Source organism: Penicillium chermesinum (assembly GCF_028974085.1).
Source record: "Penicillium chermesinum strain IBT 19713 chromosome Unknown utg000002l:1.0-5270490.0:1.0-5274688.0, whole genome shotgun sequence".
Classification (NCBI taxonomy): Eukaryota; Fungi; Ascomycota; class Eurotiomycetes; order Eurotiales; family Aspergillaceae; genus Penicillium; species Penicillium chermesinum.
This window is the reverse complement of record NW_026695312.1, coordinates 2,459,103-2,480,712: the sequence shown is the minus strand read 5'-3', so window position 1 is coordinate 2,480,712 and position 21,610 is coordinate 2,459,103. Positions and strand designations below refer to the sequence as shown.

Below are 21,610 nucleotides of genomic sequence, written 5' to 3'. Positions count from 1 at the left end.
TGAGATAAATCACATAGCAGGGTATCTGTATCGAGCATGCGCTGATCGTGAACAGAGGGAAGAGGAGAAAGAAAAGGTGGGCAATGGAATCAGTCGGAGTTCAGTGACCAAAGTGGTGGTCTCAAGTCTTCCAAGCGTCGAACTGATTAGTTGGAAGGGCGTACGCTAGAGGTGAGTCGTAAGCTCAGACAAACAATAGCAAAATTGAATAGGCGTGAGAAAGAAGCATCAAAAACTGAAGAAAAAACCTTGAATTTCCAACCTCCAGCCGCTAGTTTGAAATGGGTACCACCCGGAACAAGATGAACGCAAAAACACAGAAATAAATGAGTAGAAGAGCACGATTACTGGTAGTGTTGTAAGCCCATGAAGATCTCCTGGGTGTGCTCAACCAAGAATTTTAGAACCTCGTTCTTCTTTTGTACATCGGTCATCTCCCGTGCAAGGCTCTCTGGTCTCATGAGGGTCGGGGCGAACACGACGGCAATGTTCTGACTTGTCATTAGGTTTTCTTCCTGGCGCTCGATGACGCGCTTCAGATGGAACATGAGGAATTCGAGTACATCGCGGTGTACGCGAGGAAGCTGGGAGAGCTGGTGGATCATGAAGTCAACGCGGGCGGCATGCTCCATCTCCTGAGAATCGATAATGGTCTCGTAAACATCATACGTAATAAGCGGGTTGGGAAGTTTGCGGAAATATTGCTTCAGAGTGGAAGTGACGGCATGAATATCGAGATCGGGGTCGGAGAGGTCGTAATCGAAGGGTGTCTTCTCGAACTCGTCACGAATGACCTGAACCAAGGAGGCAGCGCCGGACTTGCGGTAGATTCCTTCCATATCCATTCCTGTGGAAAAGATTAGCGAACCGATCAGAGGGAAAACAGAGAATGAGAATGAACAAACCTCGTAGCTCGACTTCTTGGATACACCGAGTAACAATGTATGGAATGATACTCTTCTCGTTCTCCATCCGAGCCTCGAGGTCAGTGCCGAAAAGTCCTAAGACTGGAAAATTAGTCTTCGTTCCATATTATCCAAATATAGGGACCATACCAGTAGGCTCCGCCAACGCCGACACACTGTCTGCATGCGACAATTTGCCTCCCTGCTTTCGTTGGTTTCCAAAGAAACCAAATCCTTGACGACTGGGGTCCTGTGTTTGCGAGCGAGGCAAGCTGGCTTCACTTTCGCCCATAAGAGCTCCGCGAAGGCCCTTGACGCCCTTCGCCACGTTCTGACCGCCCTTCTTCCAATTGAACTTGCGAGGTTGACCCTTGCGAATGCTGACAACCTGGGGACCAGGAACGACAGTTGCCGTGGCGGGTTCACCATCTTCTGAGATATGAGCCGTAGAGACAGATGCAGCAAGTTCGCTGACAGTGGGTTTCAGGGCTTCCAACGAGTTGATGGATTTGTCCTTCGTATGGGAAATACCAAGCCCGTTAGCGCCGCGGTTGTTGTCCTGGTTGGATTTGTAAAGTTCTTGGATCTGGTGCACTAATTGATTGTTAAGCTCGGCCAGTTGGGCGTTCTTCGAAGATAGCTGCTCGAACTCTTGGAACGCCTTCTGCTTCATGCGGTCGAGGTTGCTGAGCTCCTCAGTCAGGTCATTGCGTTTTTGAATCAACTCTTCAATCTGCGGAGAGTAGGACTCCTTTAGATTATGCATAGACTCGGCAAGCTCGCGCAGGACATGATTCGAGAGCTTTCCGAGATCCAGAGGCCCGCCAGCCGCTCCGCGCTTTTCCGCTTCAATGTGATCGGTAAGTACTGATAGCTCGCGCATAACAATTTCCTTCCGTGCGTCCAGGACAACCATTGTTGATCGCTTCTCAGAAAGCTCTGTGTTAACTTGCTTGACATCAGCTTGGGCGCGAAGAGCATGTTCCATCTCCGCGATGCGTTTGCGTTCCTTGCGCAGCTCTGAGCGGAGTCTGCTCATCTCCTCAGACTGCGAGCTGGTAGTGAGAGGACTAGCGACGAGGTCTGTGTCAACGGTGTTGCCATTGGTAGGTGATTGAGAGACGGTCACATTTAGCACTTTGCTGGTTCGTGGGCTCTTCACAGCCGAGTCTTGGGGCTTAGTAGAGGAGTTTGAACCAGAACGCATGCGTAAGAAACTATCGACATCACCGCCTCCAATAAGACGCGCCAGATCTTCATCTTGAGAAAAATCGCTGCTGGTGTATCTCGGCTGTGGTAGGGACGGCGAGCCCGCATTATCCAATGGCCGAGAGGGTTCAGAAAGTGACGCATTGCCTGAAGTAACGTTGGCTTTAGGATTATCCGCGGCAGCATCAGGCAAAATGGGGGAAGCATATGTTGAAGAACTAGGAGAGGAGCCCACCTCCTTTCTTGGGATGGGGTGGAGTTTGCTCTCCAAAGAATCCCCCCCGCTTGGGTGGGTGCATCGATGGATTGAATGGGGGCGGACCCCGTGCAGAATCCGCCGATCCCAGCTCATGAAACTCGCGCAGGTCATTAGAGGGGTGTGATGAATGGGCTGTATCAAGAAGTGTGCTTCGTTCGTCTCGGGGGTGAGTACTATCAGGGCTAGACCCGCCGGAAAAGGCGCTGGTTTCTCGTAATGCTGGGTGTAAATCGGACGGGGAGCTTCGGCTAGACTCTGCTTTTCCAAATTTAGAAAGATCTGAGAACGGTTTCTTGAGCTCTGAACCATTGGTGCCCTCCAGTTCGCGTCGTGCTGCTTCCGTGTCGTTGGTGCGGTCCCAGTTCCTCTCTTGGTATGCAATGTGGGCAGAAGAAGTATCAGTGGAAGGACGACCGGTAGGTTCATATCCGTCACGAGAAGCCCTAACCGATGACTCGCCAGATCGACCGTTACTGAAATAGTCACGAGGAGCCTCTTGGATAATATGTGACTGCCGACGATTATTTCGTTGTCCTTCATTAGGATCGAAGGCGAGAGGGATGAGGAATTCACCACCACCGTTGCCACTATCTGCGACCGAATGACGCTGCTGAGCTGCCAGATGGCGACTGCTGCGGTATGTGCTGGAAGGAAGAATTAGGTCGTCTTGAGCTACTAGGTCAGTTTCTGCTTGTAAAATGGAAGAATGTGGTGTCATACCTTGGGCAGCAGTCTCTGATCGACCCATAGAGTCTTTACTACCAGGTAAAGCTTCTGTTGCTGCTTCCACATATCCGGTTTCGCTTGGAGTCTCGTCAATCGAGCGCGTCTCTTCCATGCTAGGAGGGAGGGATGGCAGGGACTTGTCTAGCTTCATTCCTGATGTGCCTGGCCTTTTGGCCTGAGCAACTGCTTTTTTTTTCCGCCGCCGTTGCATAAGAGACTCATGACAGTCCATACAAAATATGCCTTGTGAAGTTCGTGCGTATCGTAAGTTCTCGATCTTTCGCTTGCAATTCCGGCAGCGGAAGCACTGAGCACAGAAAGCCTGGTCTCCGGTGAGAATAGCCAAATCTTCGATCTTGTTCCCACATGAATTGCAGCTGTAGGTACAGTTGCTACAAATCAAGGAACCGTCCCCGAGGAGTAGGAGGTGGGCGTCTGAGTCGAGAAGGGTGTTGCAGGTGCTGCATCGAAAACAGTCGATATGCCATCTCTGTCCAGCTTCAGGCGAGTCAGTAAAGCTTCGTTTATGCAAGTCAGCCAACAAAGGAAAACATCATGTGGGCTTACAAAGCTCAAAGGCCTTCCCCTCCTCGAGGATCTAGCGGAAAGAGGGTTAGTTAGTTGTACCACCACGGCCAATCCCTGATATTGCATACCTCTCCACAACCCATACAAGGGAAGGACATATCCTCTTGCTCCATCGGAGACTCTGGCTGTAATGTCGGGGATTCCATTTTGTAATTTTTGTTTCGAACTTTTTTAAAGGGCGAGAGGAAGGTCGTCAGCCGCGATCGGTATTAAGGCCCGCAGCTTGAATTCCCGCAGAATTCACTCAGGGCGAGCGCAACTCAGGATAACGGGGGAAATATTAGAGTAGAAACGCTTGCGCTAAACATCCAGTGTTCGCGTCGCAAGCTCAGAGTCACCTTGGCCTGAGATGTGCCCTTCTGGTAGAGGAGTGGTTGCGCGGGTTCGGAGAGGGGAATGCGACAGGGGGCTGAAAGAGGACGGTCTGTGGATGAAGCGTTAGCCGACGATGAAAAGAACCATAACTGTTGGTTTAAACTTGAGACAAGACTGGGCCATCCAACTCATTCCTCGGGGTCCAGAACGACCGGTGTTGAGTTGAACTAGGCAAAATGATGCAGGACCACCTGGCCGTATTGACGACCATAACAATGGCCCCAAGGGTCTTTTTCCCACAAGCAACAAAGATAGAAAATAGAATTCACAAACGTACCTGATAGCGACCACACCGCTAATCCTCGTCCCACGGAATGTTTCAGAACGAAAAACGCGGGTGTTGCGACAAGCGCTGAAGAACGAAACGGAATGGGAGTTGCCCCTCGCGGACGCTGGAAGATCAGATAGGCAGGTCTGGGGCGGTGTCGGAGAAGGCTCCTCAGGGGAAACGCTGAATTAAAGGCAAAGCATCGAAAAGTCGAGAAGCAAAAGCAAAAGCTTGCCAAGGTTGGGAAGGGGGGAAAAAAAGAAAAGTTGACGTATTGCAGATTGCAGGGGGGGCAAAAGACAGTGCGGAGGGAGAAAGGAGGATGAAGTGGCAGAAAAGACCGAGTCTGGACAAGCTCATCCCCCACGAGCCCACGACCACACCCAACCTGAAATGGACGCTGGCAGGATGGTCTCTCTTGCTATCCTGGATCGGTTCTAGTTGCAATGAGAATGCAGGTCCCAAGCCCAAGGCCGAGTCCGAGTCTAGATTACAGTTACCACTACACTATGGACGCAATGACCTAGAGAACGTGCCACTCTGTTGCTCAGCAGACGAAGAGGCTTGCATGGTCCAATCATGATTATGCGTCTTCAGCAAAAGCAATGGGTTGCCTATTCGCTCCATGATCTGCACTTTAATGCCACGACGGCAGCCGCCAGGAATGGCCCCTACTCCGAAGGACTTAGTTTCGCCTGTACTCCGTACAAAAGTAAACTTTACTGGCTTTTGGGTGTCCCTGTTTTTTGGCAACAGAACTCGAATTGTACACCAATCACGCAGGGGATCACCCCGACAGAAAACTCCCAAAATGACACTGTGCAGCCTCTCCTGGCACGGCTTCTCTGTCTCAAACACGCTCTGATTCCCGGACTACCCCTGTCCTTTATCTACTAAGTACGGAGTACCAGGGGTGGAACCGCCAGACCCACGAAGATATGGAGACCCGCGCTATTCATAATCCGCGCCTAGTCTTCGTATGAACCAGCAACCGTGGCTTTCTTAATTACAAGCCACTGTTGCCCCCCATGAGCGCTAGTCCTAAACATCCGCAAGGCCATCCTTTTGAACTCAATCCCGCTTCCTGCCGAAACTCTCATGGCAAGGCACCCTCGTTTCCGTCTTGCCCCTCAAACTCCCCCATCAAACTCCCCCCTGAGAATCCTGCCCCCAGACTCTCCAGCGTTTCAGGATTCTGAAACGCCCGTGTCACGTGGTGTCCCCGAAACTCGATATCGAAATTACGATCCGGCTAATTTGGCCAAGTTGGTATTTTCCCAGGTGCCGAGGAACTGCTGCACGTCCATCGGATGCTAATAGCCAGATCTGACTAGTTGCGGCGAGGTCGACGCCGGTAAGATTGCGACACCTACTAACGCGTCCCTGCTAATGTGGATTGGGTTGCTCCTCTCCACAACCAACACACGCCGCTTGACCCACTTTCCATATTAACATCGTTGTCCAGGGTTCAGCCTTGTTTACGCAGTACATAGGGACTAGAGCATACATTAAGTTGGAGGTGAAGAATGCTGCCTACTTACGCTGTGTAGAGTGGTTAATCTACGATCATTCAAGTGTTAAGGAGTGACCTTCCCAAGCTATCTACGCCACTAAATTAACTATGTTGTTGGGACCGTTCGGTCAATCGAAGTGATCCCCACTCTAATATCCTCCATTGCCGCAGATATCTGTCATCTAGGCCCTTGCATTGCCTGAGCCATATGATCAACCAATTATACGCCCCAGGCCCCTAGAAAAAAAATGAAAACTAATATTAGCCAAGTGGATAATGCTTGAAAAAGGAATTGGAGTATTCTGTTGCTCTCTGCAGTGCCACCTGTATGTCTCGTTTCAAACGTTTACCAGTGCACGGTTAACGAGAATTGGCACTAGGTGCATAGGCCAATGATTCGGATCAGCTGCTCGCCGCCTGTGTCAAGTAGATTAGGCGTTTTTGCGAGGGCACTTGGATCTGAAGCTCGTAAATTGAAGGATCCACTCTCGGCTATCATTTGCTTCTTGGCCGAGCTATCTCGTGCACAACGAGCTTATGCAGATTTTTGACAGCCTGTGGTGGTACGTGCACATGTTTTGAGATACAGCCTTTGCATAACATGCCTGATCCAGTTTCAAGCGATCCAAGTCAAGGACCCGCATGGCTTGCTGAGCACTAATATTAGGCCGACGGTCTGTTAATAGCAACATTTAGTGTGGGTAGGGCACGGGATCTTGCACTGGTATCCTTGTCAAATTACTAGCACGACAAGACGAACTAGACAAACTATAGGAAAGGGGCTTTAACAGCATCAAGGAGCCTTGGTAGACTTTGAAGTGAGGGATCTTTCATTGCAAGTCATAACCAATGGATCTGTGACCCAGCTCTTAGGCCTCGCTTCGCCATTGAAGCGATCAAAGCGACCCAAGCGCCCGAACGTTGCCCGCCGGGAGTCACGAGGGGGCCGCTTGCTACAAATATGTCAGGAACGCAAGTGCCATGACAGCGCCCGATATTGAGCCGTCCAGATCAAGTCTCAACATTGAACTCAAAAGGTGGACGGGGCACATTTGCGGGGCGATTGACATCATGGGGCCAGGGCCCGGCTGTCGATCCCCAACAGGTCCACAGCCGCTAGGGTCAAATAACATACAGCATGAGAACTGATACTTGTTCAAATGGGCTGACCGTCAAGACGTTGCAATCGGTCGCGAATAGCGTCTGAGTCCTCATCTTCCTCTGCTACGTACTCTTGCAGAACAATACGTCGCATGAGGCGGCGAGGTGCACGGCGCCCGGTGAAAAGTTCAAACTGTGCAAATCCTTGCTCTGGGAGGACGTCAAGTCCATCTAGAGCTCCCCAGCCTCGATGCGATAAGGCCCTCACTTGTTTCATGAGAGGGGTGTTGAGGGGTTTGTACGCCAGCTAAAATGACGTCGTTAGCGCGGGCTTGTATCTTGGAGGGGGATTGGTTGCTTACATCCACAACAACGCCACCAGTTGGGCTTTCGATCCACTGGGGCGGGAGTTGAAAGTTGGGCGCCGGCTCGCCGCCTATACTGTGCGCGGGGATACCCGAGACGATGATAGTTGGTTGTTTGAATTCTGCGGGCCAAGGATCGTGCGACGAAGCCAGCGTGCTGACTCTGGGGCGATCGATCTTGGCTTGATCATTGGAGTAGAGGTCTTGGCGGTTGTAGTGATGAGCGACCTTCTCTGCATTTGCAAATGTGCGATTGTAGACGAATACATGCTGCACTCCCAAATGAATCATCGAGTAGACAGCTGCGCGTGCCATACCACCGGACCCAATAACTAGACCAGTGGTTGAAGGGCGGACTGCATTGGCTGGTGAAAGGCCGCGACGAATGCAGTTGCAGATACCGATCCAATCGGTATTGTCGCCATGAAGGCCCTTGACGGGGCCAGCTTGGGCCTTCTTGAGATAAATGGATGATCCCTGAGAGAGACGAGGATCCGCGTCGTCGTCGCCTCGGATAGGGATTAGAGTGTTGACAGCCCCGATGGCTCTAGCATGTGGTGACATGGAATGCAGAAGGGGTATGACTTCGGTCTTGTATGGAAGACTGACACTGGATCCGCCAAAGAAATGATCTTCGACCAACTCATTCAGACCTCGTAATGTAGGTGATTGGAAGATGGAGTAGGAGTGAGGTAGTCCGCATAGTTTGAATGCGGCGTTATGCATCGCGGGTGACATACTGTAGGTCGTATTGGCACCAAAGACGAAGAAACGCATTGGGTCCAGTGTAAATGAACTAAACAGGGCTTTCTGCGCGTCGCATGCAGTGATAGATGGTTGAATTCGAGTGGGCTCGTGTTGTGTAAGAGAAGAATGGGTGACTGGGGTTAGGACGGGGTTGAAACAGCGAGACATACGACCGAGGTGTCCGGTATTATATGCAATCAATGGGATTTCAGGGCCTGGAAGGCTTGATACACGATGTCGGAATCGTTCCACCGCTGCATTGTCCTCCATTGACTCAGCCGGCTGGCACATTCGTACAAGGCCACAACCGAGTCGTTTGGCCCTCTCATAGATTTTTAAGTACTCGTCTCCATCCCAGCCACCAGGAAGAGGTCGAAGGATCTCAAAATGGCCAACCACCGTAACATAGCCTCTGGAGCTTATGATTTGAGAAAGGATGCTGTCATCTCGAGAGAGATCGACAGTAAGAAACGTCGGGGCTAGTCTCAGCCCATGTCGAACAAGATTTAAGTACGTTTCGTCAGTGGTACGAGCCATAACTGGATGAAGAGGTGCCCGGGGTGAACAATGACTTTCGACATGGTAGATTATAGGAATAATGATGTTGCGACGAAGGACAGATACAAAGCGGCTGATTGTGTCTGCCAAGTGCGAGTCAGCGCCTAGATGATCTGAGGGGCTAGTTATGTCAATGGCCAGCTCGAAGGCGTCTGCACCAAATTCAAGCTCTTCAATATCTAATGACCTCTCGCAAAGAATTGACAGAGGGACCGATATCGCGCTCGTATAGGGACGCGACTGGACAGGCAGCAAAGACAGTGGGAAGGATGCATGCAGACGGTTGAGCTCAGTGGCGTCGCCGGTCACAGATGCGATGAACCGAAGGAAATCCCTCTGTACGCGTTTGAGTGTTAGGAATGGAGTAGGTGCCTGTGGCCTTTGTTCTGTAGGCGGGCCTGGTGGTGGATCGTGATTATCCTTGCCATTGTGGTCGCCGCTAGGAGCCTCGGAGAGGTTGAAGAATTCCAAGTTGGAACAGGCTCTGTATATTGGACCAGAAAGTTCCAAAAAGTGTCTCACTTTGTGAATATCCCAGACTTTTAAGTACGACTGAATGCTCTCCGGATCTCGTGTCACATGAATGACCGGATGTGTCTGCGCATAGTCTCGGAGGAGCTTTTGGCCACTGCGCTCCATCGCCCCCGCGCCGCATGCAATGATACAGCCTTCCTTATTGTCAAGGAGCATAGACTCAAATACCCTGGCTTCTTGTTGACGGTATATGGCATGGTCATTGTCTTTTTTATATGCTGCGCGGGAGCATCCGGTCATGGTTTGAAAATATCGGTCAGCATCGATTAGGCGTCGCCCGGAGGTTGCAGCCAACATGACGGCTAGGCTTGACTTTCCTGTGCCACGAATTCCGACCAGGACAATCGATACCGTAGGGCTAAAGTTGCGTCGGGTTTGTAGAGGAAGGGTATCTGCGAGGATCGGTGACGCTCGATTGGCATACATATCTCTCAATGAGGCGGGATGTGAGTATGAGTCGGCATGGAGGTCGGCTCGTTCGCTCGGAAGACGTGGAGAAGGGCGCGAAGAGGGCCTTGATGATGGCTGTGAAAACGAATGCACCTCAGGGGACCAGTTAAGCGCGTTGTTCTTGCGAGAGACATCTTCGACCTCTTGCAATTTGCGCTTCGGCGGGTGGATGAGGGCTGACATTCTGGTTAGGCCGGAGTGAGGACCATTGCCAGCAATGATCAGTTGGTCCCCGAAAGTACTAACTGCTCCGGGAACTTAGGGAAGCGATAGGTCTGGTTAGGTAAGAAGTGGGTGGGCAAATTTAGTTTTGCGGGGATGAGAGCCTCGGAGATGGCGGCTAACTGTAATGTTGGAATGTAACTAGTCAAGACTAGAATAAGCTGGCGGACAAACGCTTAGCCGCGCCCTCGTGTACGGATGGGGTTTCCCGCGGGGTCTGCAGGCCTACGATTTTGCATGAAAACTCGAACCCTATAAGGAACGAGATCCGCGATAGATACGGAAATTCCCCAGCATAGAGATCATTGTAACGAAATCTCGATTCGGCCATTGACCGAGGTAAATTCCTTCACTCAATACCTAGGGGACTATACGTAACATCTTTCTTATGCTAGGTGGGGCTTTCTTATTTGAGCTCCCGCCGCTTTTATGAGGGCGCTCAGAGTCAGACTCACTGAGTAAATTTCAGTCCGGGTACAGGGAAGCATGGGTCTGCCTTGTTATCGCAATATACGGACACTAAGATACGGGAACATATCCTAAAGACTGTGTTACACTGCTCTTCGGATGATACCGTCTCGGCCGTTCTAGGTAAGAAAGACCAGTCAAGTCACATAGAGTATTTCCAATTCATGAGCGCGGACTTCCAGAGGAACTGCTAGCAGAGGTAGAGGAGAATATCCTGCTAAAACCAGTAATGGTTGAGATTAGAAGTCGGATCGAGTAGCTTGAAGCTCTAGGCGACCAAACATCCATAAATGCAGAGAGACTGGAATACAGAAGGATCCTGGTTCGATTCCGCCTTTCTGAGCTGAAGGCCGAAGAAATACCAAAGCAGCTGGATACGGGAAGAGAAGAGATGAAAGAATTCTTAATGAAGGGAAAGACGAGCGGACATTTGATGATGATGGAGTTTGCACACAGTTCCAAACCTTGAATATCCCCAATTTTGCGCCAATTTCAACCTTGACGAATTCGGACGGCGAGCTCTCTTTCGAGCTTTTTTTTCGATGGAATGCTCCTCGTTGTAGGAGACCTAAAAAATCACTGTAAACGTGACTGATGTGATCTACCTTCCACAAGAAAGCCCCGTTAAGGGTCGCTATCCAACTAGAGGTTGTAATGAAGAGATTACACGGTGAGTTGTCTAGCCGCAGAAGAATGAAACTATACTAATGCTTTTACAGAATCTAATACTGGCCTCAGCGGGTTACATTATCCAGATGAGAAACCGAGTCAGTACTTTCTCTTCGCATTACTGAATATGAATGGTGACTGTATATGGAAGACCATATACATTGTTATTTGTGAAGTTATGTAACTACAGTATGGCCCTGTACGCATCTGAACCTGGGGCTATCTGACAAGCAGAGAATCTCCATATGAACTAGTCATAAGTCCACTTCTGTTGATTGAACTTTGGCTGGTAGCCATAGTTTAGATTATTTATTGCACATATATGTGCTATTGTGTTGCCTACTACTAAAGGGTCGGCATTGGCAGTGGCCTTCCTAGGGTAGGCTATTCGATCGGCACGCTGGAGTCTTAAGATCAAAAATAGGAGGGTCAACAATTAACAGCCACAACTAACAGCCACAATTAACAGCTACGTATTGGTAGTGTATAAAATACATCAAGCGGCCTCGCATAGGACCGATCCGAATTGCCGTCGGGATATCGCCCGGCATGTCAAATCCAAGCAACCTTCAAACGCTTTGCCGTCCCCGCCGCCGTTTGATCACTTTCCATCGAGGACCAGGTCGAGAGATGCTATTATGCGCAGGCGAGGGAAGGGATGGGCTGTGGCTCTCTTGATGAGCCGGCAATATGGAGCTAGGTTGACCGCGAATAAATTGAGCATGGCGGTAGGCCCCCCCCGATTTTGCGAAATCCATAGTAATAAAGTCGCCGAACAAGAGATTTGTAGGTTTTCGTGGAAATCCTTGCAAGCAGATGTTCTGGAAATTTGTTCTCTTGAGCGAGGACGAGGGCCCGCCCATCTTCTGACCAGTGCATTGCATCTGTATTTCTCGGATCATCAAGAATGCTTTCAGCAGTTAATTAAAACCGAAACAAAATTGGGTGTTGCGTTCGAGTGTCTGTGGGGGAGACACATGGGGAAGATTTACTCACTCGCTCAAGGTTTGGATAAAATCAGATAAATGTAATCTGGATCTTTCACCTGTAATGGTCATGGGCTGTGGATTTTCGTGTTGCATACTGTTTCCTGAAACAGAGTCCCCTGCCTCGCCTTTGTCACGTAGTTCTTCAATGGTTGGCTGAATAGATTGATTACTGCAGCGTTCATGAACCTCCTGTGGCAGGGGAGGTTGATAACTGTCGCTTACAGCATCCTCTCTCGGGACTCTGGCGTCAGAAGTCCCCACATTTGAAGCGGCTTCATTGGGAGGATTCGCTCGATCACGGCCAAATTCCAGAGTTTTCCTTTGAAGAGCAGCCTGCGGCTCGTCTTGGAGGAGTTGAGCAACTACATCATGATGATTCGTGAGACGTTGCTCAACCACCAGCATCTTTCTCAAAACTGCCGTCGCCCAGTTTAGTCTTTGCAATATCATAGAGAAAAGACTGGCCATGGGCCGCTCACCTTCATGTATTGTCTGCCGAGTATTGTTAAGCTCCTGTAACGCCGTCTCAATTGACCGAAGTTCCTTTTCGCAATCGTCTTTATCGGGCCAAGGGTACAAAAACCGCCAAGGCCTACCAGAGCTAAGGAGTCCGAGGTCAGATTCTGGTAGTTCGACCAAGGATTCTCCGATTTTTAGCTTTGATGGGCCTTCAAAGTGAGGGCCGGCGAAGAGGACGACCGTCGCCCAGGTCAATGGTGGCCCCTCCCTCACAGAGGGTGTTGGGGTCAAAAAAAGGGTTTCTAGCAACTTGCCCAAGCGAACACTAGCCAATTCATGTCCGCGGCCGGAGGCAATACTTCCGCCCCTGTCTAACACTGACAGGTAACCCTCCAGGTCGGCCGAGAACTCGGAACTGGATTTATCCATAGAACGGAGAGGGCGAAGGCTGATCCCATGGAGGCACGTGATGAAGTCCTTCGCTCCGTTAAAACCAACTCGGTGAGGGTCATCGACAGTTCCATCGTTGGTGGGCATCTTTCATGAACCGAAGGTCGTTTGAGTGGCCCCTGACTAGTAATATTCTCGGTCATCGGGACACTTCAAAATTGGAATCGAACTAAGCTCTCTCTCCGATCTGATTGGTTGAATGGCAGAGCGGAGAGGCCATGGCGATTAGCTGCGTACACAGCCACTGCTCTAGCCACACATCAAATAACATCGTCGAAGCCTAGCAGGAGCACCGCATGAGGAACACCATCTGTTTTGCCGATTCGAGTACAGATGCGTTACGGAAGTAGTCCTTTCTGGCTGCTGCTTAGGTATCGGTGGTCAAAGCTATACGACGTTTGGATAGTTCTTCGTCGACAGCTTGAGGCCTTGCTAAACGTGTGCGAAGGACTTTTGAGCATTCTTAAAGATACCAGCAAGGGCTTGCATCTCTACCATAAGCTCGCTCTTCTCTCGTCGGAGATGCAAAATTTCCAAGGTTCTGAAATCACCGCTTACTAATTTCGCTGTAATTTTCTCTTGCGGATAAGAACAGGCCGGTGCCTCGTGAGCCAGATATTGGAGGATGCTTATTCTTGCACATAAAGACTCCTCTAGAATGCCTAATATGGCTGGCTTTGCCTTTACACCCCCAGACTACCGGCAAATTATAGTGGGACGGGTGTGAGCCGGCCCCATATGTGCTGCTCAGTGAGAGTTGGCCAGGGCGAAGCAGAAAGCCCGTGCGTCGCTTGGCGTGGGAGCTCTCTTGTCAGCTCGATTTACTCTCCGGGGAAATACCGGATAAGCGCCGGAAGTGTTGTTGATTGATGATCTGTATAACCGATACATAAGTTGCGGGGCCATGTGGGCCCGCCTACGCCGTTATTGACTCAGTTCCATCGCGGCATCTTAACATCCGCTTAGTCAACAGTTTCCAATCCACCCAGTGCTGGTAATTATACATATGCGGCGGACAGTAGTAATCCATTGGCCAGTGGCCTTCCTCGGAAGAGAAACCCAGGGAGCCACGGGGAGCTACCGGGTAGTCATGTGACCTCATTTCAGTAAACCCACATGAGGAGTTATAAAGACATATACACCGACACATGATCTGTTGTGAAAGAATATGAGGGAGAAATTACATCCGGTGATCATTCAATTGGCAGTATAACATGCTAGTGACCTTTGTTTGTCGTTGTCTTTGGAATTCGTTACGGGAGAGGGATGGCTGATCGGATACGCCCAGTGAATCGGTTCTCTAGTATCGACCTGGACTCTATGGCCACAAACGTAATATCAGAAAATGAAGAAAAGCAAAAGTGAAACATGTTGTTTTCCCCGTATCTATTGGAACTGGGGACTGTTATCTGCCATCACGGGTTTGAGTTGGCCACCCGTCCTCGGGGCCGTGGTCGTAATGGGAAGCTAGATTCTCCAAGGCTGTCTTCGTAGTTATGGCCCCCGGGGTCCGGGGATATTGTTCCAGGTCCGGGGTATGGTAGCCGAAGTAGAGTGGGGAAACCCGGGGACCCCTATTCGATGTAGTCCTAGTCCTTCTCTCCTATTTAAAACAGCCAAACAATCTTCTTGGTTTGTAACACCGAAAGCTTCATATCTTAAGGAATTCTCAAGATGCATCCCGCGGGTGTTAATCTCATTCCTCCCCCAACGGACCACAAATATGACCCCCTCCGGTGGCCCCGTTGGTTAAAGATATCAGTCGTGCTCACGACATCTCTAACTAATTTTGTGTCCAACATGGCAGGCGCTGGCCCTTCTGTGGCTATAGGGAACTTTATGCAAGACTTTGAGAAGTCTCAGGAACAAGTGACTCAACTTTTGACGGTATGCGCCCTCTAACATTGATTTGTGCCCTGTCGTCCTCGGAACGCGACCGGCTAACATGATCACATCAGTTCAACTTCCTTCTCCTTGGTATCGGCAATATATTCTGGGTCCCAGTCGCCTTGAAATTCGGCAAGAGGACATCACTTTTGCTAGCAATGACCTTGCAGATGGGTGCTCTGATTTGGTGTGCGCTTGCCAAAGGCTTCGACAGCTTGCTTGCTGCCCGAATCGTACTTGGTTTTGCTGCTGCCGCGGGAGAGGTAGGAAACGAATCGCTGAGAAGCGCACCTTTGCCCTCTATTCCCTTTTCCTCCCTCCATTCAGCTCTCCTACCTACACGATCTATCCTTACTGATAAGTCCCTTTCAGAGCATTGTTCCCGAGATAGTCGCAGATCTCTTCTTCCTCAGTGAACGGGCCACCATGATGTCCATGTGAGTACAGCCTGAACCCTATTACACTTGACATGGCATCTGACCTAGCCCTGCTTTGTTGAGATATGTTATCTTGATTTCCTGTGGGACTGCTGTTGGCCCTCTCGTTGCAGGCTTTATGGTCCAGTATACTGCACAAACATGGAGGAGTTACTTTTGGCTCTGTGTCGGATTGGCCGCCGCCAACCTCGTCCTTCTATTCTTTTTTTGCCCCGAAAGCAACTTTCGCCGACCCAATTACGAACCTGATACCCAGATGGAAGTTCACGCCATTGATGATGAAAAATTGGCTGGAGAATCGAGTTCCAGTTTTGTCGAAAACGTTTCGGGAAGTAGCTTGGGATACACTGTTCATCTGTTGCCACTCAAGGAACGCCTTTACTTGGTTCGATATGATGCCAGTATAAGTTTTTGGAGAACCTTCGTCGAGCCCCTTAGATTATTGCGCTATCCGTCCGTCCTGTGGACTATTTATACTTACGGATGCGCCCTGAGCCCGCAGATTATCTTGATGTACGTCTCTTGTCTAATCCTTCTTCGGTGAACAGTGCTGACACTCCTCTACCTTTCAGATTTACCATGTCCACACTCCTTATGCCTCCACCATATGAGTTCTCATCCACGGATGTAGGGCTCATGGAGATAGCTGCGATAATAGGCTTTCTGGTAGCCTGCTTCGGTGGCGGGTATCTTTCCGATATTATCACTGGATATATCATCAAAAAAAACCAGGGTGTGACTAGACCCGAGCAACGCCTCGTCTCGTTGCTTCCGGGAATGTTCGTGGCCCCAGCAGGGTGCATTCTGCTTGCCTTCGCATGTCAGGAAAAGCTCAGTTGGGTTGCGATAGCTTTTGGATTCGCAATGGGTAAGTAGTTTTCACTCAACACTTTTTGCTGCACTTCATATTGACGGCCGTGCATGAGCTGACAAGAAGTAGTCTCTTTTGGAGAAGTTTACACACCAAACATCGCTCTTACCTATGTAGTCCATCGCCATCAGGAGCATGCCGCCCAGTCCCTCGTTCTCATTAACATTTTTAAAAACATTCTCGCTTTCCTATTCTTGTACGAGGCCGTCCCTTGGGTTATTTCTCAGGGCTTCATTCAGGTTTATATGATTATGTTCATGTTGAACATGCTTACCTTGGTCCTGGCTGTGCCACTCTACTTCTACGGACCCCGTGAGCGGGAATAAACTACGTCAGATCTTGCTCTGATCGTCTTGCATCCTTCAGAAATTCTGCTGTTCCAGTGAGGGGAGCTCAGAGGCTTCCTGTCGAGACATCCAGCGGTATCTTACCGCTCTACAGGGGTTATACTGAGTGGCCCACCTTTTTTTTGTTCTTATGTGATGATTTTGTATCTTAGCATTACGATTGTCGTAAAACCGATACCTTCGGCAGCTATGGATATTTCAACTTGCCCCATGATAGTCGTTCTTCATTTAATCAACCTTCTCATCCGAGATTGGTTCCGCCTTACCCCTCTGTAATCAAGGTATGAGAACAACAATGAAGTCTCTAAGTTACCTACAGCTGATAATTGGGTCAGAGCTTTCGAACCCATATTCCTTGTTGTGGCTTTGATGATCAGAAATAGTTGTAAAAAATTTGTGTAGTATTCTGGTGGGATTACTGGAATTAACTGTAATGTCTTGTCCTCCCGACATAGTTATTACTTGGATAAAATCTCCACTTCGAACTTTATCTCGCTGGAGATCGGGGATTATTCGGACATAGGGGAGAAGTACCGGAATAACCGGGGATAGGCAGGAATCATAGGTCCTTTGAATAAGATATTATTGATCGTTGACGATCAGTATAGAACAAGTCTATTCAATGATCTGTGCAAACAATCAGCCTCTTAGCCCAATCTCCTGCTCATGCTGCATTGCATTTTCGATTGCGCCCTACCACCATCATGCCTGTCCCCCCTCAGCTGGAGTACAGCTTCACTTTACATGTCGATTTAGATCATCCACTTGATTTTGGCTCCACTGTCTTCGGAGACAGACGATTCATCCCTATCTCCGGCGGTAGCGTATCCGGGCCTAAGTTGAACGGCAAGATCATACCAAATTCGGGAGGTGACTGGAACACGGTGCGTTCAGATGACGTGGTACATCTCTATGCACGATATTCGATCCAAGCCGATGATGGAAGCATGATCGGCATTATCAACGAAGGGTACGGCCGAGACAGCCAGAAGGCCATGAAGTCTGTATTTGAAGACGCCGATCCCTCCTCCACGTCAATGGCAAATGGGGGCAAGGATTGGTACACGCGCACGAGTCCTAGATTTGAACTTGCCACGGAAAACAAGAAATTCCAGTGGTTGATCAGCTCGGTGTTTTTAGGCGATTTGAAGCCTCCCACTCGACCAGGTTATGTTGAGATTGATGTGTACCGGGTGTTATAAGAAAATTGATTCTCTCTCTTCTACCCCATTGTTTCGTCGCTATTTTGGGAAGGGCTTCTAACCTATCCATACTACTTTATTTGGTAGGCTGCGAGGATATTGGACTACACGATTGATGTAATGATAAAGTTACGAATAGGGTTTCCACCAAAGACAAAGAAATACTTACTCTGGGACAATTACATCGCGCAATAGGAAGGGAAGGGGATTGCGAAAGAGAAAGCCGGTGCAGAGGTTATAATAAGGTAATTCGAACCATCCATTTTATTATTCATTAGCTAGCTTCTAACAATGTAAGCGAAGCCGCCTCTCTGCCTTGTCAAGTGTTTGCTGGGTGTTATGATTTAATGACCGTACGATTGCCTAGATTTGAAACTGAGCTAGCTGAAGCATCTTGATCATTTTCTGTACAGAAGATGTTTTCGACCTAGCATAAATACGGAACGCTTGTGACTTGCATGCTATTCTAAGGAACGTAGAGAAGAACGGCCTTGATTTTTTTACAATATACTAGAGTCAGATTGGCGAGATTGGCGTCTCCAATCATGGAGTACTTTGCAATCATTCTCGGCTTAAATCTCCTCCAAGTAATGCTCTTGACAAGTTTCTTTTACTCTGTGTTAGCCTTGGGTCATTAAATAGCATGTTACTTGATCAACTTCGTACTTCATTCCCAGACGAGTGAGACAAGCAGATGTTGCTGACTGCTTCGCCAGATGGATAATCTTTTTCATGTCGTACGAGGGTCCCATCTTTCTATGATATATCCTCGTCCAGCATTCATGCAAAGACAACGTTGTTTCGCAAGGTGCCAATCTTTGAAATAAACACGTCCATCTGGGTCCCAGGAACTAAGTACTTAGGAGGGCTCAAGCCAGCACCGACGCCTAGTGAAGCAAGTTAGGAAAAGATCAGTTGCTGATTCTCGCGTGTCTCGAACGTGGAGAAAATCAATGGTCGTTGGTTTGGTGCACTTACCACCGGGAGTCCCAGTCATGATGATACTGCCTTTTTGCAAGGTAGTACCCTGAGACAAGTATGAAATCAAATACTTGCAGTCAAATAGAAGATCGGAGATGCCCTCTTCTTGGCGGACTTCACCATCAATAATGGTCTTTAACTGTAGCAGGCTTGGGTCTGCTATTTCCGAGGCGGCTACTAACACCGGACCGAGAGGGGCGAAAGTGTCAAAGCCCTTAGAGAAGCCCCATTGCGGAACGGAACCAGCGTAGGCAGGGTCTCGCTGGAGCTTTCTGGAGGAAACGTCATTTCCAGCAGTATAAGCGGCGACATAGTTCAAGGCCTCTTCCACCGGGACGTCCTTGGCATCTTTTCCAATCACGATGCACTAAGGTCAAGGTTGGTGAGCTTCAAGATGTATGTAATTCTAGTCGATAGTGTAAAACGAACCAATTCTCCTTCGTAGTCGGCCTGGTCGTTTTGAGCGATCTTAGGGATCACCACAGGTTCTCCATGGTCATGGATAGTGGTGGAGGGTTTGAAAAAAATGAAGGGGAACGGGGGAGGCTTGCGTCCTGCCTCTTTGACTATGAAGGGGGTTTCAAAAATCAGTAAGATATTTAGGAAATGAATAATAGCAGAAATAGCCCATCCAGTCCATACATACTGTGTTTGGCATAGTTTAGACCAACGCAGCGTAAGATAGGCACATCGCTCTGGGCCAATGGCGACAGTATCTTCTTGACCAATACCGTCTCTGCTGTCAATTTGGTCTTGCCTGTGACATCGTAGATATCATCTCCGACAAGCACCTTAGCTTCAATCCGATCCTTCTCAGTAACAAATCCAAGATCAATCTCCTTGGTCTCGGGCAACAAAGGCTCTCCGCGTAGGATGCGGCCATCAACGGCCTCAAAGCGAATCAGACGTTTCCATGGAAGAGCCATCATTGAGTTAGGGGACAAAAAGTGAAAGATAAATGTAGGGAAGTTAGGGTGTTGTTTTCAATGATTTAATAGGAACGCGACAACGAGTTCCAGGGTGGAGGAGCGGGGAAAGGCCGGCATCGATCCCGTACCTCCCGGGGGCTACAGATCTCCGGCAGCGGAAATACAGACTTGTGCGTCCAGGCATAGTTCAAAAGTCCTTTGTAGTTCCCAGAACAAGCTGGCAACAGTAATTCCAATTTATACAAATGGAGGCTAAGTAGGACCCGAAGGAAAACTTTGCTTTTACGATTGATGATATCGTTCAACAGTCTGGCTCTTTATAAAAGCTAACAAAATAGTGACCTGCCTTTAATTGGCAACCCAATTCCCGTGCAGACCAGCCCTCAGTCTGATAGGAAGTAAGATAGTAGCTCGGGCCTTGCTGAAGTCTCGACAGTCTAGAAGATGCAATTCACTGGACATGGTGCGATAGTTATTCACCAAGGCCAGCAAATATCCGTCGCCTTCATCTGCAGAGCCGGCCCGTGGGATAAAAACAGGTTCCTGAACCAGATGTGTGCGCCCCGGAAAGTAGACTTCTGTTTCGCCCGTGCTTCCGTCATGATGTGCCAGCGCATTATAGGGAGGATATCCGCCACCCATGACCGGGCCGATTGCTGGGAAGTCGGTCCCTAAGCGGGGATCCATGAGGTCGAAGTAGCTATGGCGGTACTTCCTTCCAGAAAATCGTTCATCAATGCGATAAAATTCTGAATTGCCATCGTGCAGAACCTCTGGTTCAGGAAGGCTTCCTTCTTTGGCTTTTGGGTCCACGGTAAAACGTGTTAGTTGGCTATGGATCGTCGCAGGATCGGGCGAGTTTCCCTGAGCATCGGGCCACCAATAGAAGACATTCTTGTCACTCAGTCCGAGATCGAAGACAATCTTGCCGTCATTCTGCTCATAGGCATTAGCCGTATGGCCAGGGAATGAGTTCTTGTAGGTGAACCACTATCATTGTGCGTGAGAAATTAGTGAAACGGAAAAGATTGATTTTCTTAACCTAATTTCTTACCTTGACATCGGATGATTTGGCACCGTAGCGGGGGATTACCCCGATATAGAAGGGAGTCTCAGGGCTCCATTGCCAATGTTCTCCACCTTGCTTCATCCTTTCGAGATCGCATAACTGGGGCATCACAGGAAAAAGAACCTAAGACAAGACAATAAGACTCGTTAGATGGTGAAACCATGTCGAAATGGGTGAGAAGAAGCAAAATTTACCCAGTTCTGCGTCACCGCGAAGTCATGTATCATTCCACAGACAGGGCTCACTAGCCACAAAGTCTGAGTAAAATCGCCACCGGGACCGATTGTGTAATAACAAATGTCCGGAGTGCCGTCTCCCTTCGCTTCATACCCAAAGCAAATTAATTCTCCAGTCACTGGATCAGTCTTTGGATGGGCCGTGAAAGTCACGCTAGGAAGCTGACCATCGAAGGTATATAAACCCTTTGTTTCCAGCGTTTCCGGATCCATAGCATATGGAGGAGAATCCTCCTTGAGAGCCAAGAGCTGGTTGTTGAAGCTGACGATATTGGTATTCGCAGTACTTCTGACAGCAAACTCTACCGCATCAGTGAACTTGTTCCGATACTTCCCTGATTAAGAACAGTTCTGATTAGCCCACCTCCTAGCGTAACTCAACAAGAAATATGGGTCGGAATTGTCATACCAATAAGCGCGCGACCGGCTTCCTTCTCGCGGACGAACTTCTCAGTGCGAACATATTTTTGCTGGAAGGTCACAGAACCATTCTTGATACGGAATGCGCTGACATTCCCATCTCCGTTGAACCACTACCCAAGTTAGTGTCTGAGCGGTACCGAGAAGAAAGTGACCAGGAAAGTTAGACGACATACAGGATCATTTTCAATAAAAGGGGGGAACTGAGGATCAGGCATGACACGGTAGAAAGTACCGTCAATGTCATTGGGGAGATCCCCATGCACTTCCAAGTGGCGCACCTCTCCCTCAAATCGGCACGGCTTCATGAAGTCTGAGAATTGAGGGCGGTCAGGAAAATGCTGGGGAGCCGAGGATGCCATTTTTGGCACGTAAT

General features: G+C 49.2%; 9 protein-coding genes across 9 annotated transcripts; 4 read left to right on the top strand and 5 right to left on the bottom strand.

Moving 5' to 3' along the window:
• Window positions 1-344: 344 nt before the first annotated feature.
• Window positions 345-3,833, bottom strand: N7468_001765 (uncharacterized protein; the record flags this gene model as incomplete). The annotated part of the gene is made up of 6 exons (XM_058471062.1): window positions 345-847; window positions 906-1,001; window positions 1,056-2,261; window positions 2,350-3,597; window positions 3,667-3,697; window positions 3,756-3,833. 6 exons carry the CDS (start codon window positions 3,831-3,833, stop codon window positions 345-347), a joined length of 3,162 nt encoding a protein of 1,053 aa, XP_058334203.1.
• Window positions 3,834-4,652: 819 nt separating this feature from the next.
• On the top strand, window positions 4,653-4,913 carry N7468_001764 (uncharacterized protein; the record flags this gene model as incomplete). Its single annotated transcript, XM_058471061.1, has 1 exon — window positions 4,653-4,913. The coding sequence occupies one exon, from the start codon at window positions 4,653-4,655 to the stop codon at window positions 4,911-4,913; it is 261 nt and encodes an 86-aa protein (XP_058334202.1).
• A 2,086-nt stretch (window positions 4,914-6,999) lies between these two features.
• N7468_001763 (putative quinate pathway repressor protein QutR) lies at window positions 7,000-9,781 on the bottom strand (the record flags this gene model as incomplete). Its single annotated transcript, XM_058471060.1, has 2 exons — window positions 7,000-7,251; window positions 7,307-9,781. 2 exons carry the CDS (start codon window positions 9,779-9,781, stop codon window positions 7,000-7,002), a joined length of 2,727 nt encoding a protein of 908 aa, XP_058334201.1.
• A 736-nt stretch (window positions 9,782-10,517) lies between these two features.
• On the top strand, window positions 10,518-10,757 carry N7468_001762 (uncharacterized protein; the record flags this gene model as incomplete). Its single annotated transcript, XM_058471059.1, has 2 exons — window positions 10,518-10,533; window positions 10,555-10,757. 2 exons carry the CDS (start codon window positions 10,518-10,520, stop codon window positions 10,755-10,757), a joined length of 219 nt encoding a protein of 72 aa, XP_058334200.1.
• Window positions 10,758-11,949: 1,192 nt separating this feature from the next.
• N7468_001761 (uncharacterized protein) lies at window positions 11,950-12,942 on the bottom strand (the record flags this gene model as incomplete). The annotated part of the gene is made up of 1 exon (XM_058471058.1): window positions 11,950-12,942. One exon carries the CDS (start codon window positions 12,940-12,942, stop codon window positions 11,950-11,952), a length of 993 nt encoding a protein of 330 aa, XP_058334199.1.
• Window positions 12,943-14,655: 1,713 nt separating this feature from the next.
• On the top strand, window positions 14,656-16,376 carry N7468_001760 (putative MFS transporter; the record flags this gene model as incomplete). Its single annotated transcript, XM_058471057.1, has 6 exons — window positions 14,656-14,742; window positions 14,814-15,005; window positions 15,115-15,179; window positions 15,228-15,692; window positions 15,752-16,047; window positions 16,120-16,376. The coding sequence occupies 6 exons, from the start codon at window positions 14,656-14,658 to the stop codon at window positions 16,374-16,376; spliced, it is 1,362 nt and encodes a 453-aa protein (XP_058334198.1).
• A 725-nt stretch (window positions 16,377-17,101) lies between these two features.
• Window positions 17,102-17,599, top strand: N7468_001759 (DUF3237 domain-containing protein; the record flags this gene model as incomplete). Its single annotated transcript, XM_058471056.1, has 1 exon — window positions 17,102-17,599. One exon carries the CDS (start codon window positions 17,102-17,104, stop codon window positions 17,597-17,599), a length of 498 nt encoding a protein of 165 aa, XP_058334197.1.
• Window positions 17,600-18,379: 780 nt separating this feature from the next.
• N7468_001758 (fumarylacetoacetate hydrolase family protein) lies at window positions 18,380-19,509 on the bottom strand (the record flags this gene model as incomplete). Its single annotated transcript, XM_058471055.1, has 4 exons — window positions 18,380-18,486; window positions 18,578-18,947; window positions 19,010-19,146; window positions 19,227-19,509. 4 exons carry the CDS (start codon window positions 19,507-19,509, stop codon window positions 18,380-18,382), a joined length of 897 nt encoding a protein of 298 aa, XP_058334196.1.
• Window positions 19,510-19,857: 348 nt separating this feature from the next.
• On the bottom strand, window positions 19,858-21,596 carry N7468_001757 (carotenoid oxygenase family protein; the record flags this gene model as incomplete). The annotated part of the gene is made up of 5 exons (XM_058471054.1): window positions 19,858-20,499; window positions 20,564-20,701; window positions 20,773-21,149; window positions 21,224-21,347; window positions 21,411-21,596. The coding sequence occupies 5 exons, from the start codon at window positions 21,594-21,596 to the stop codon at window positions 19,858-19,860; spliced, it is 1,467 nt and encodes a 488-aa protein (XP_058334195.1).
• Between the last annotated feature and the right edge of the window lie 14 nt (window positions 21,597-21,610).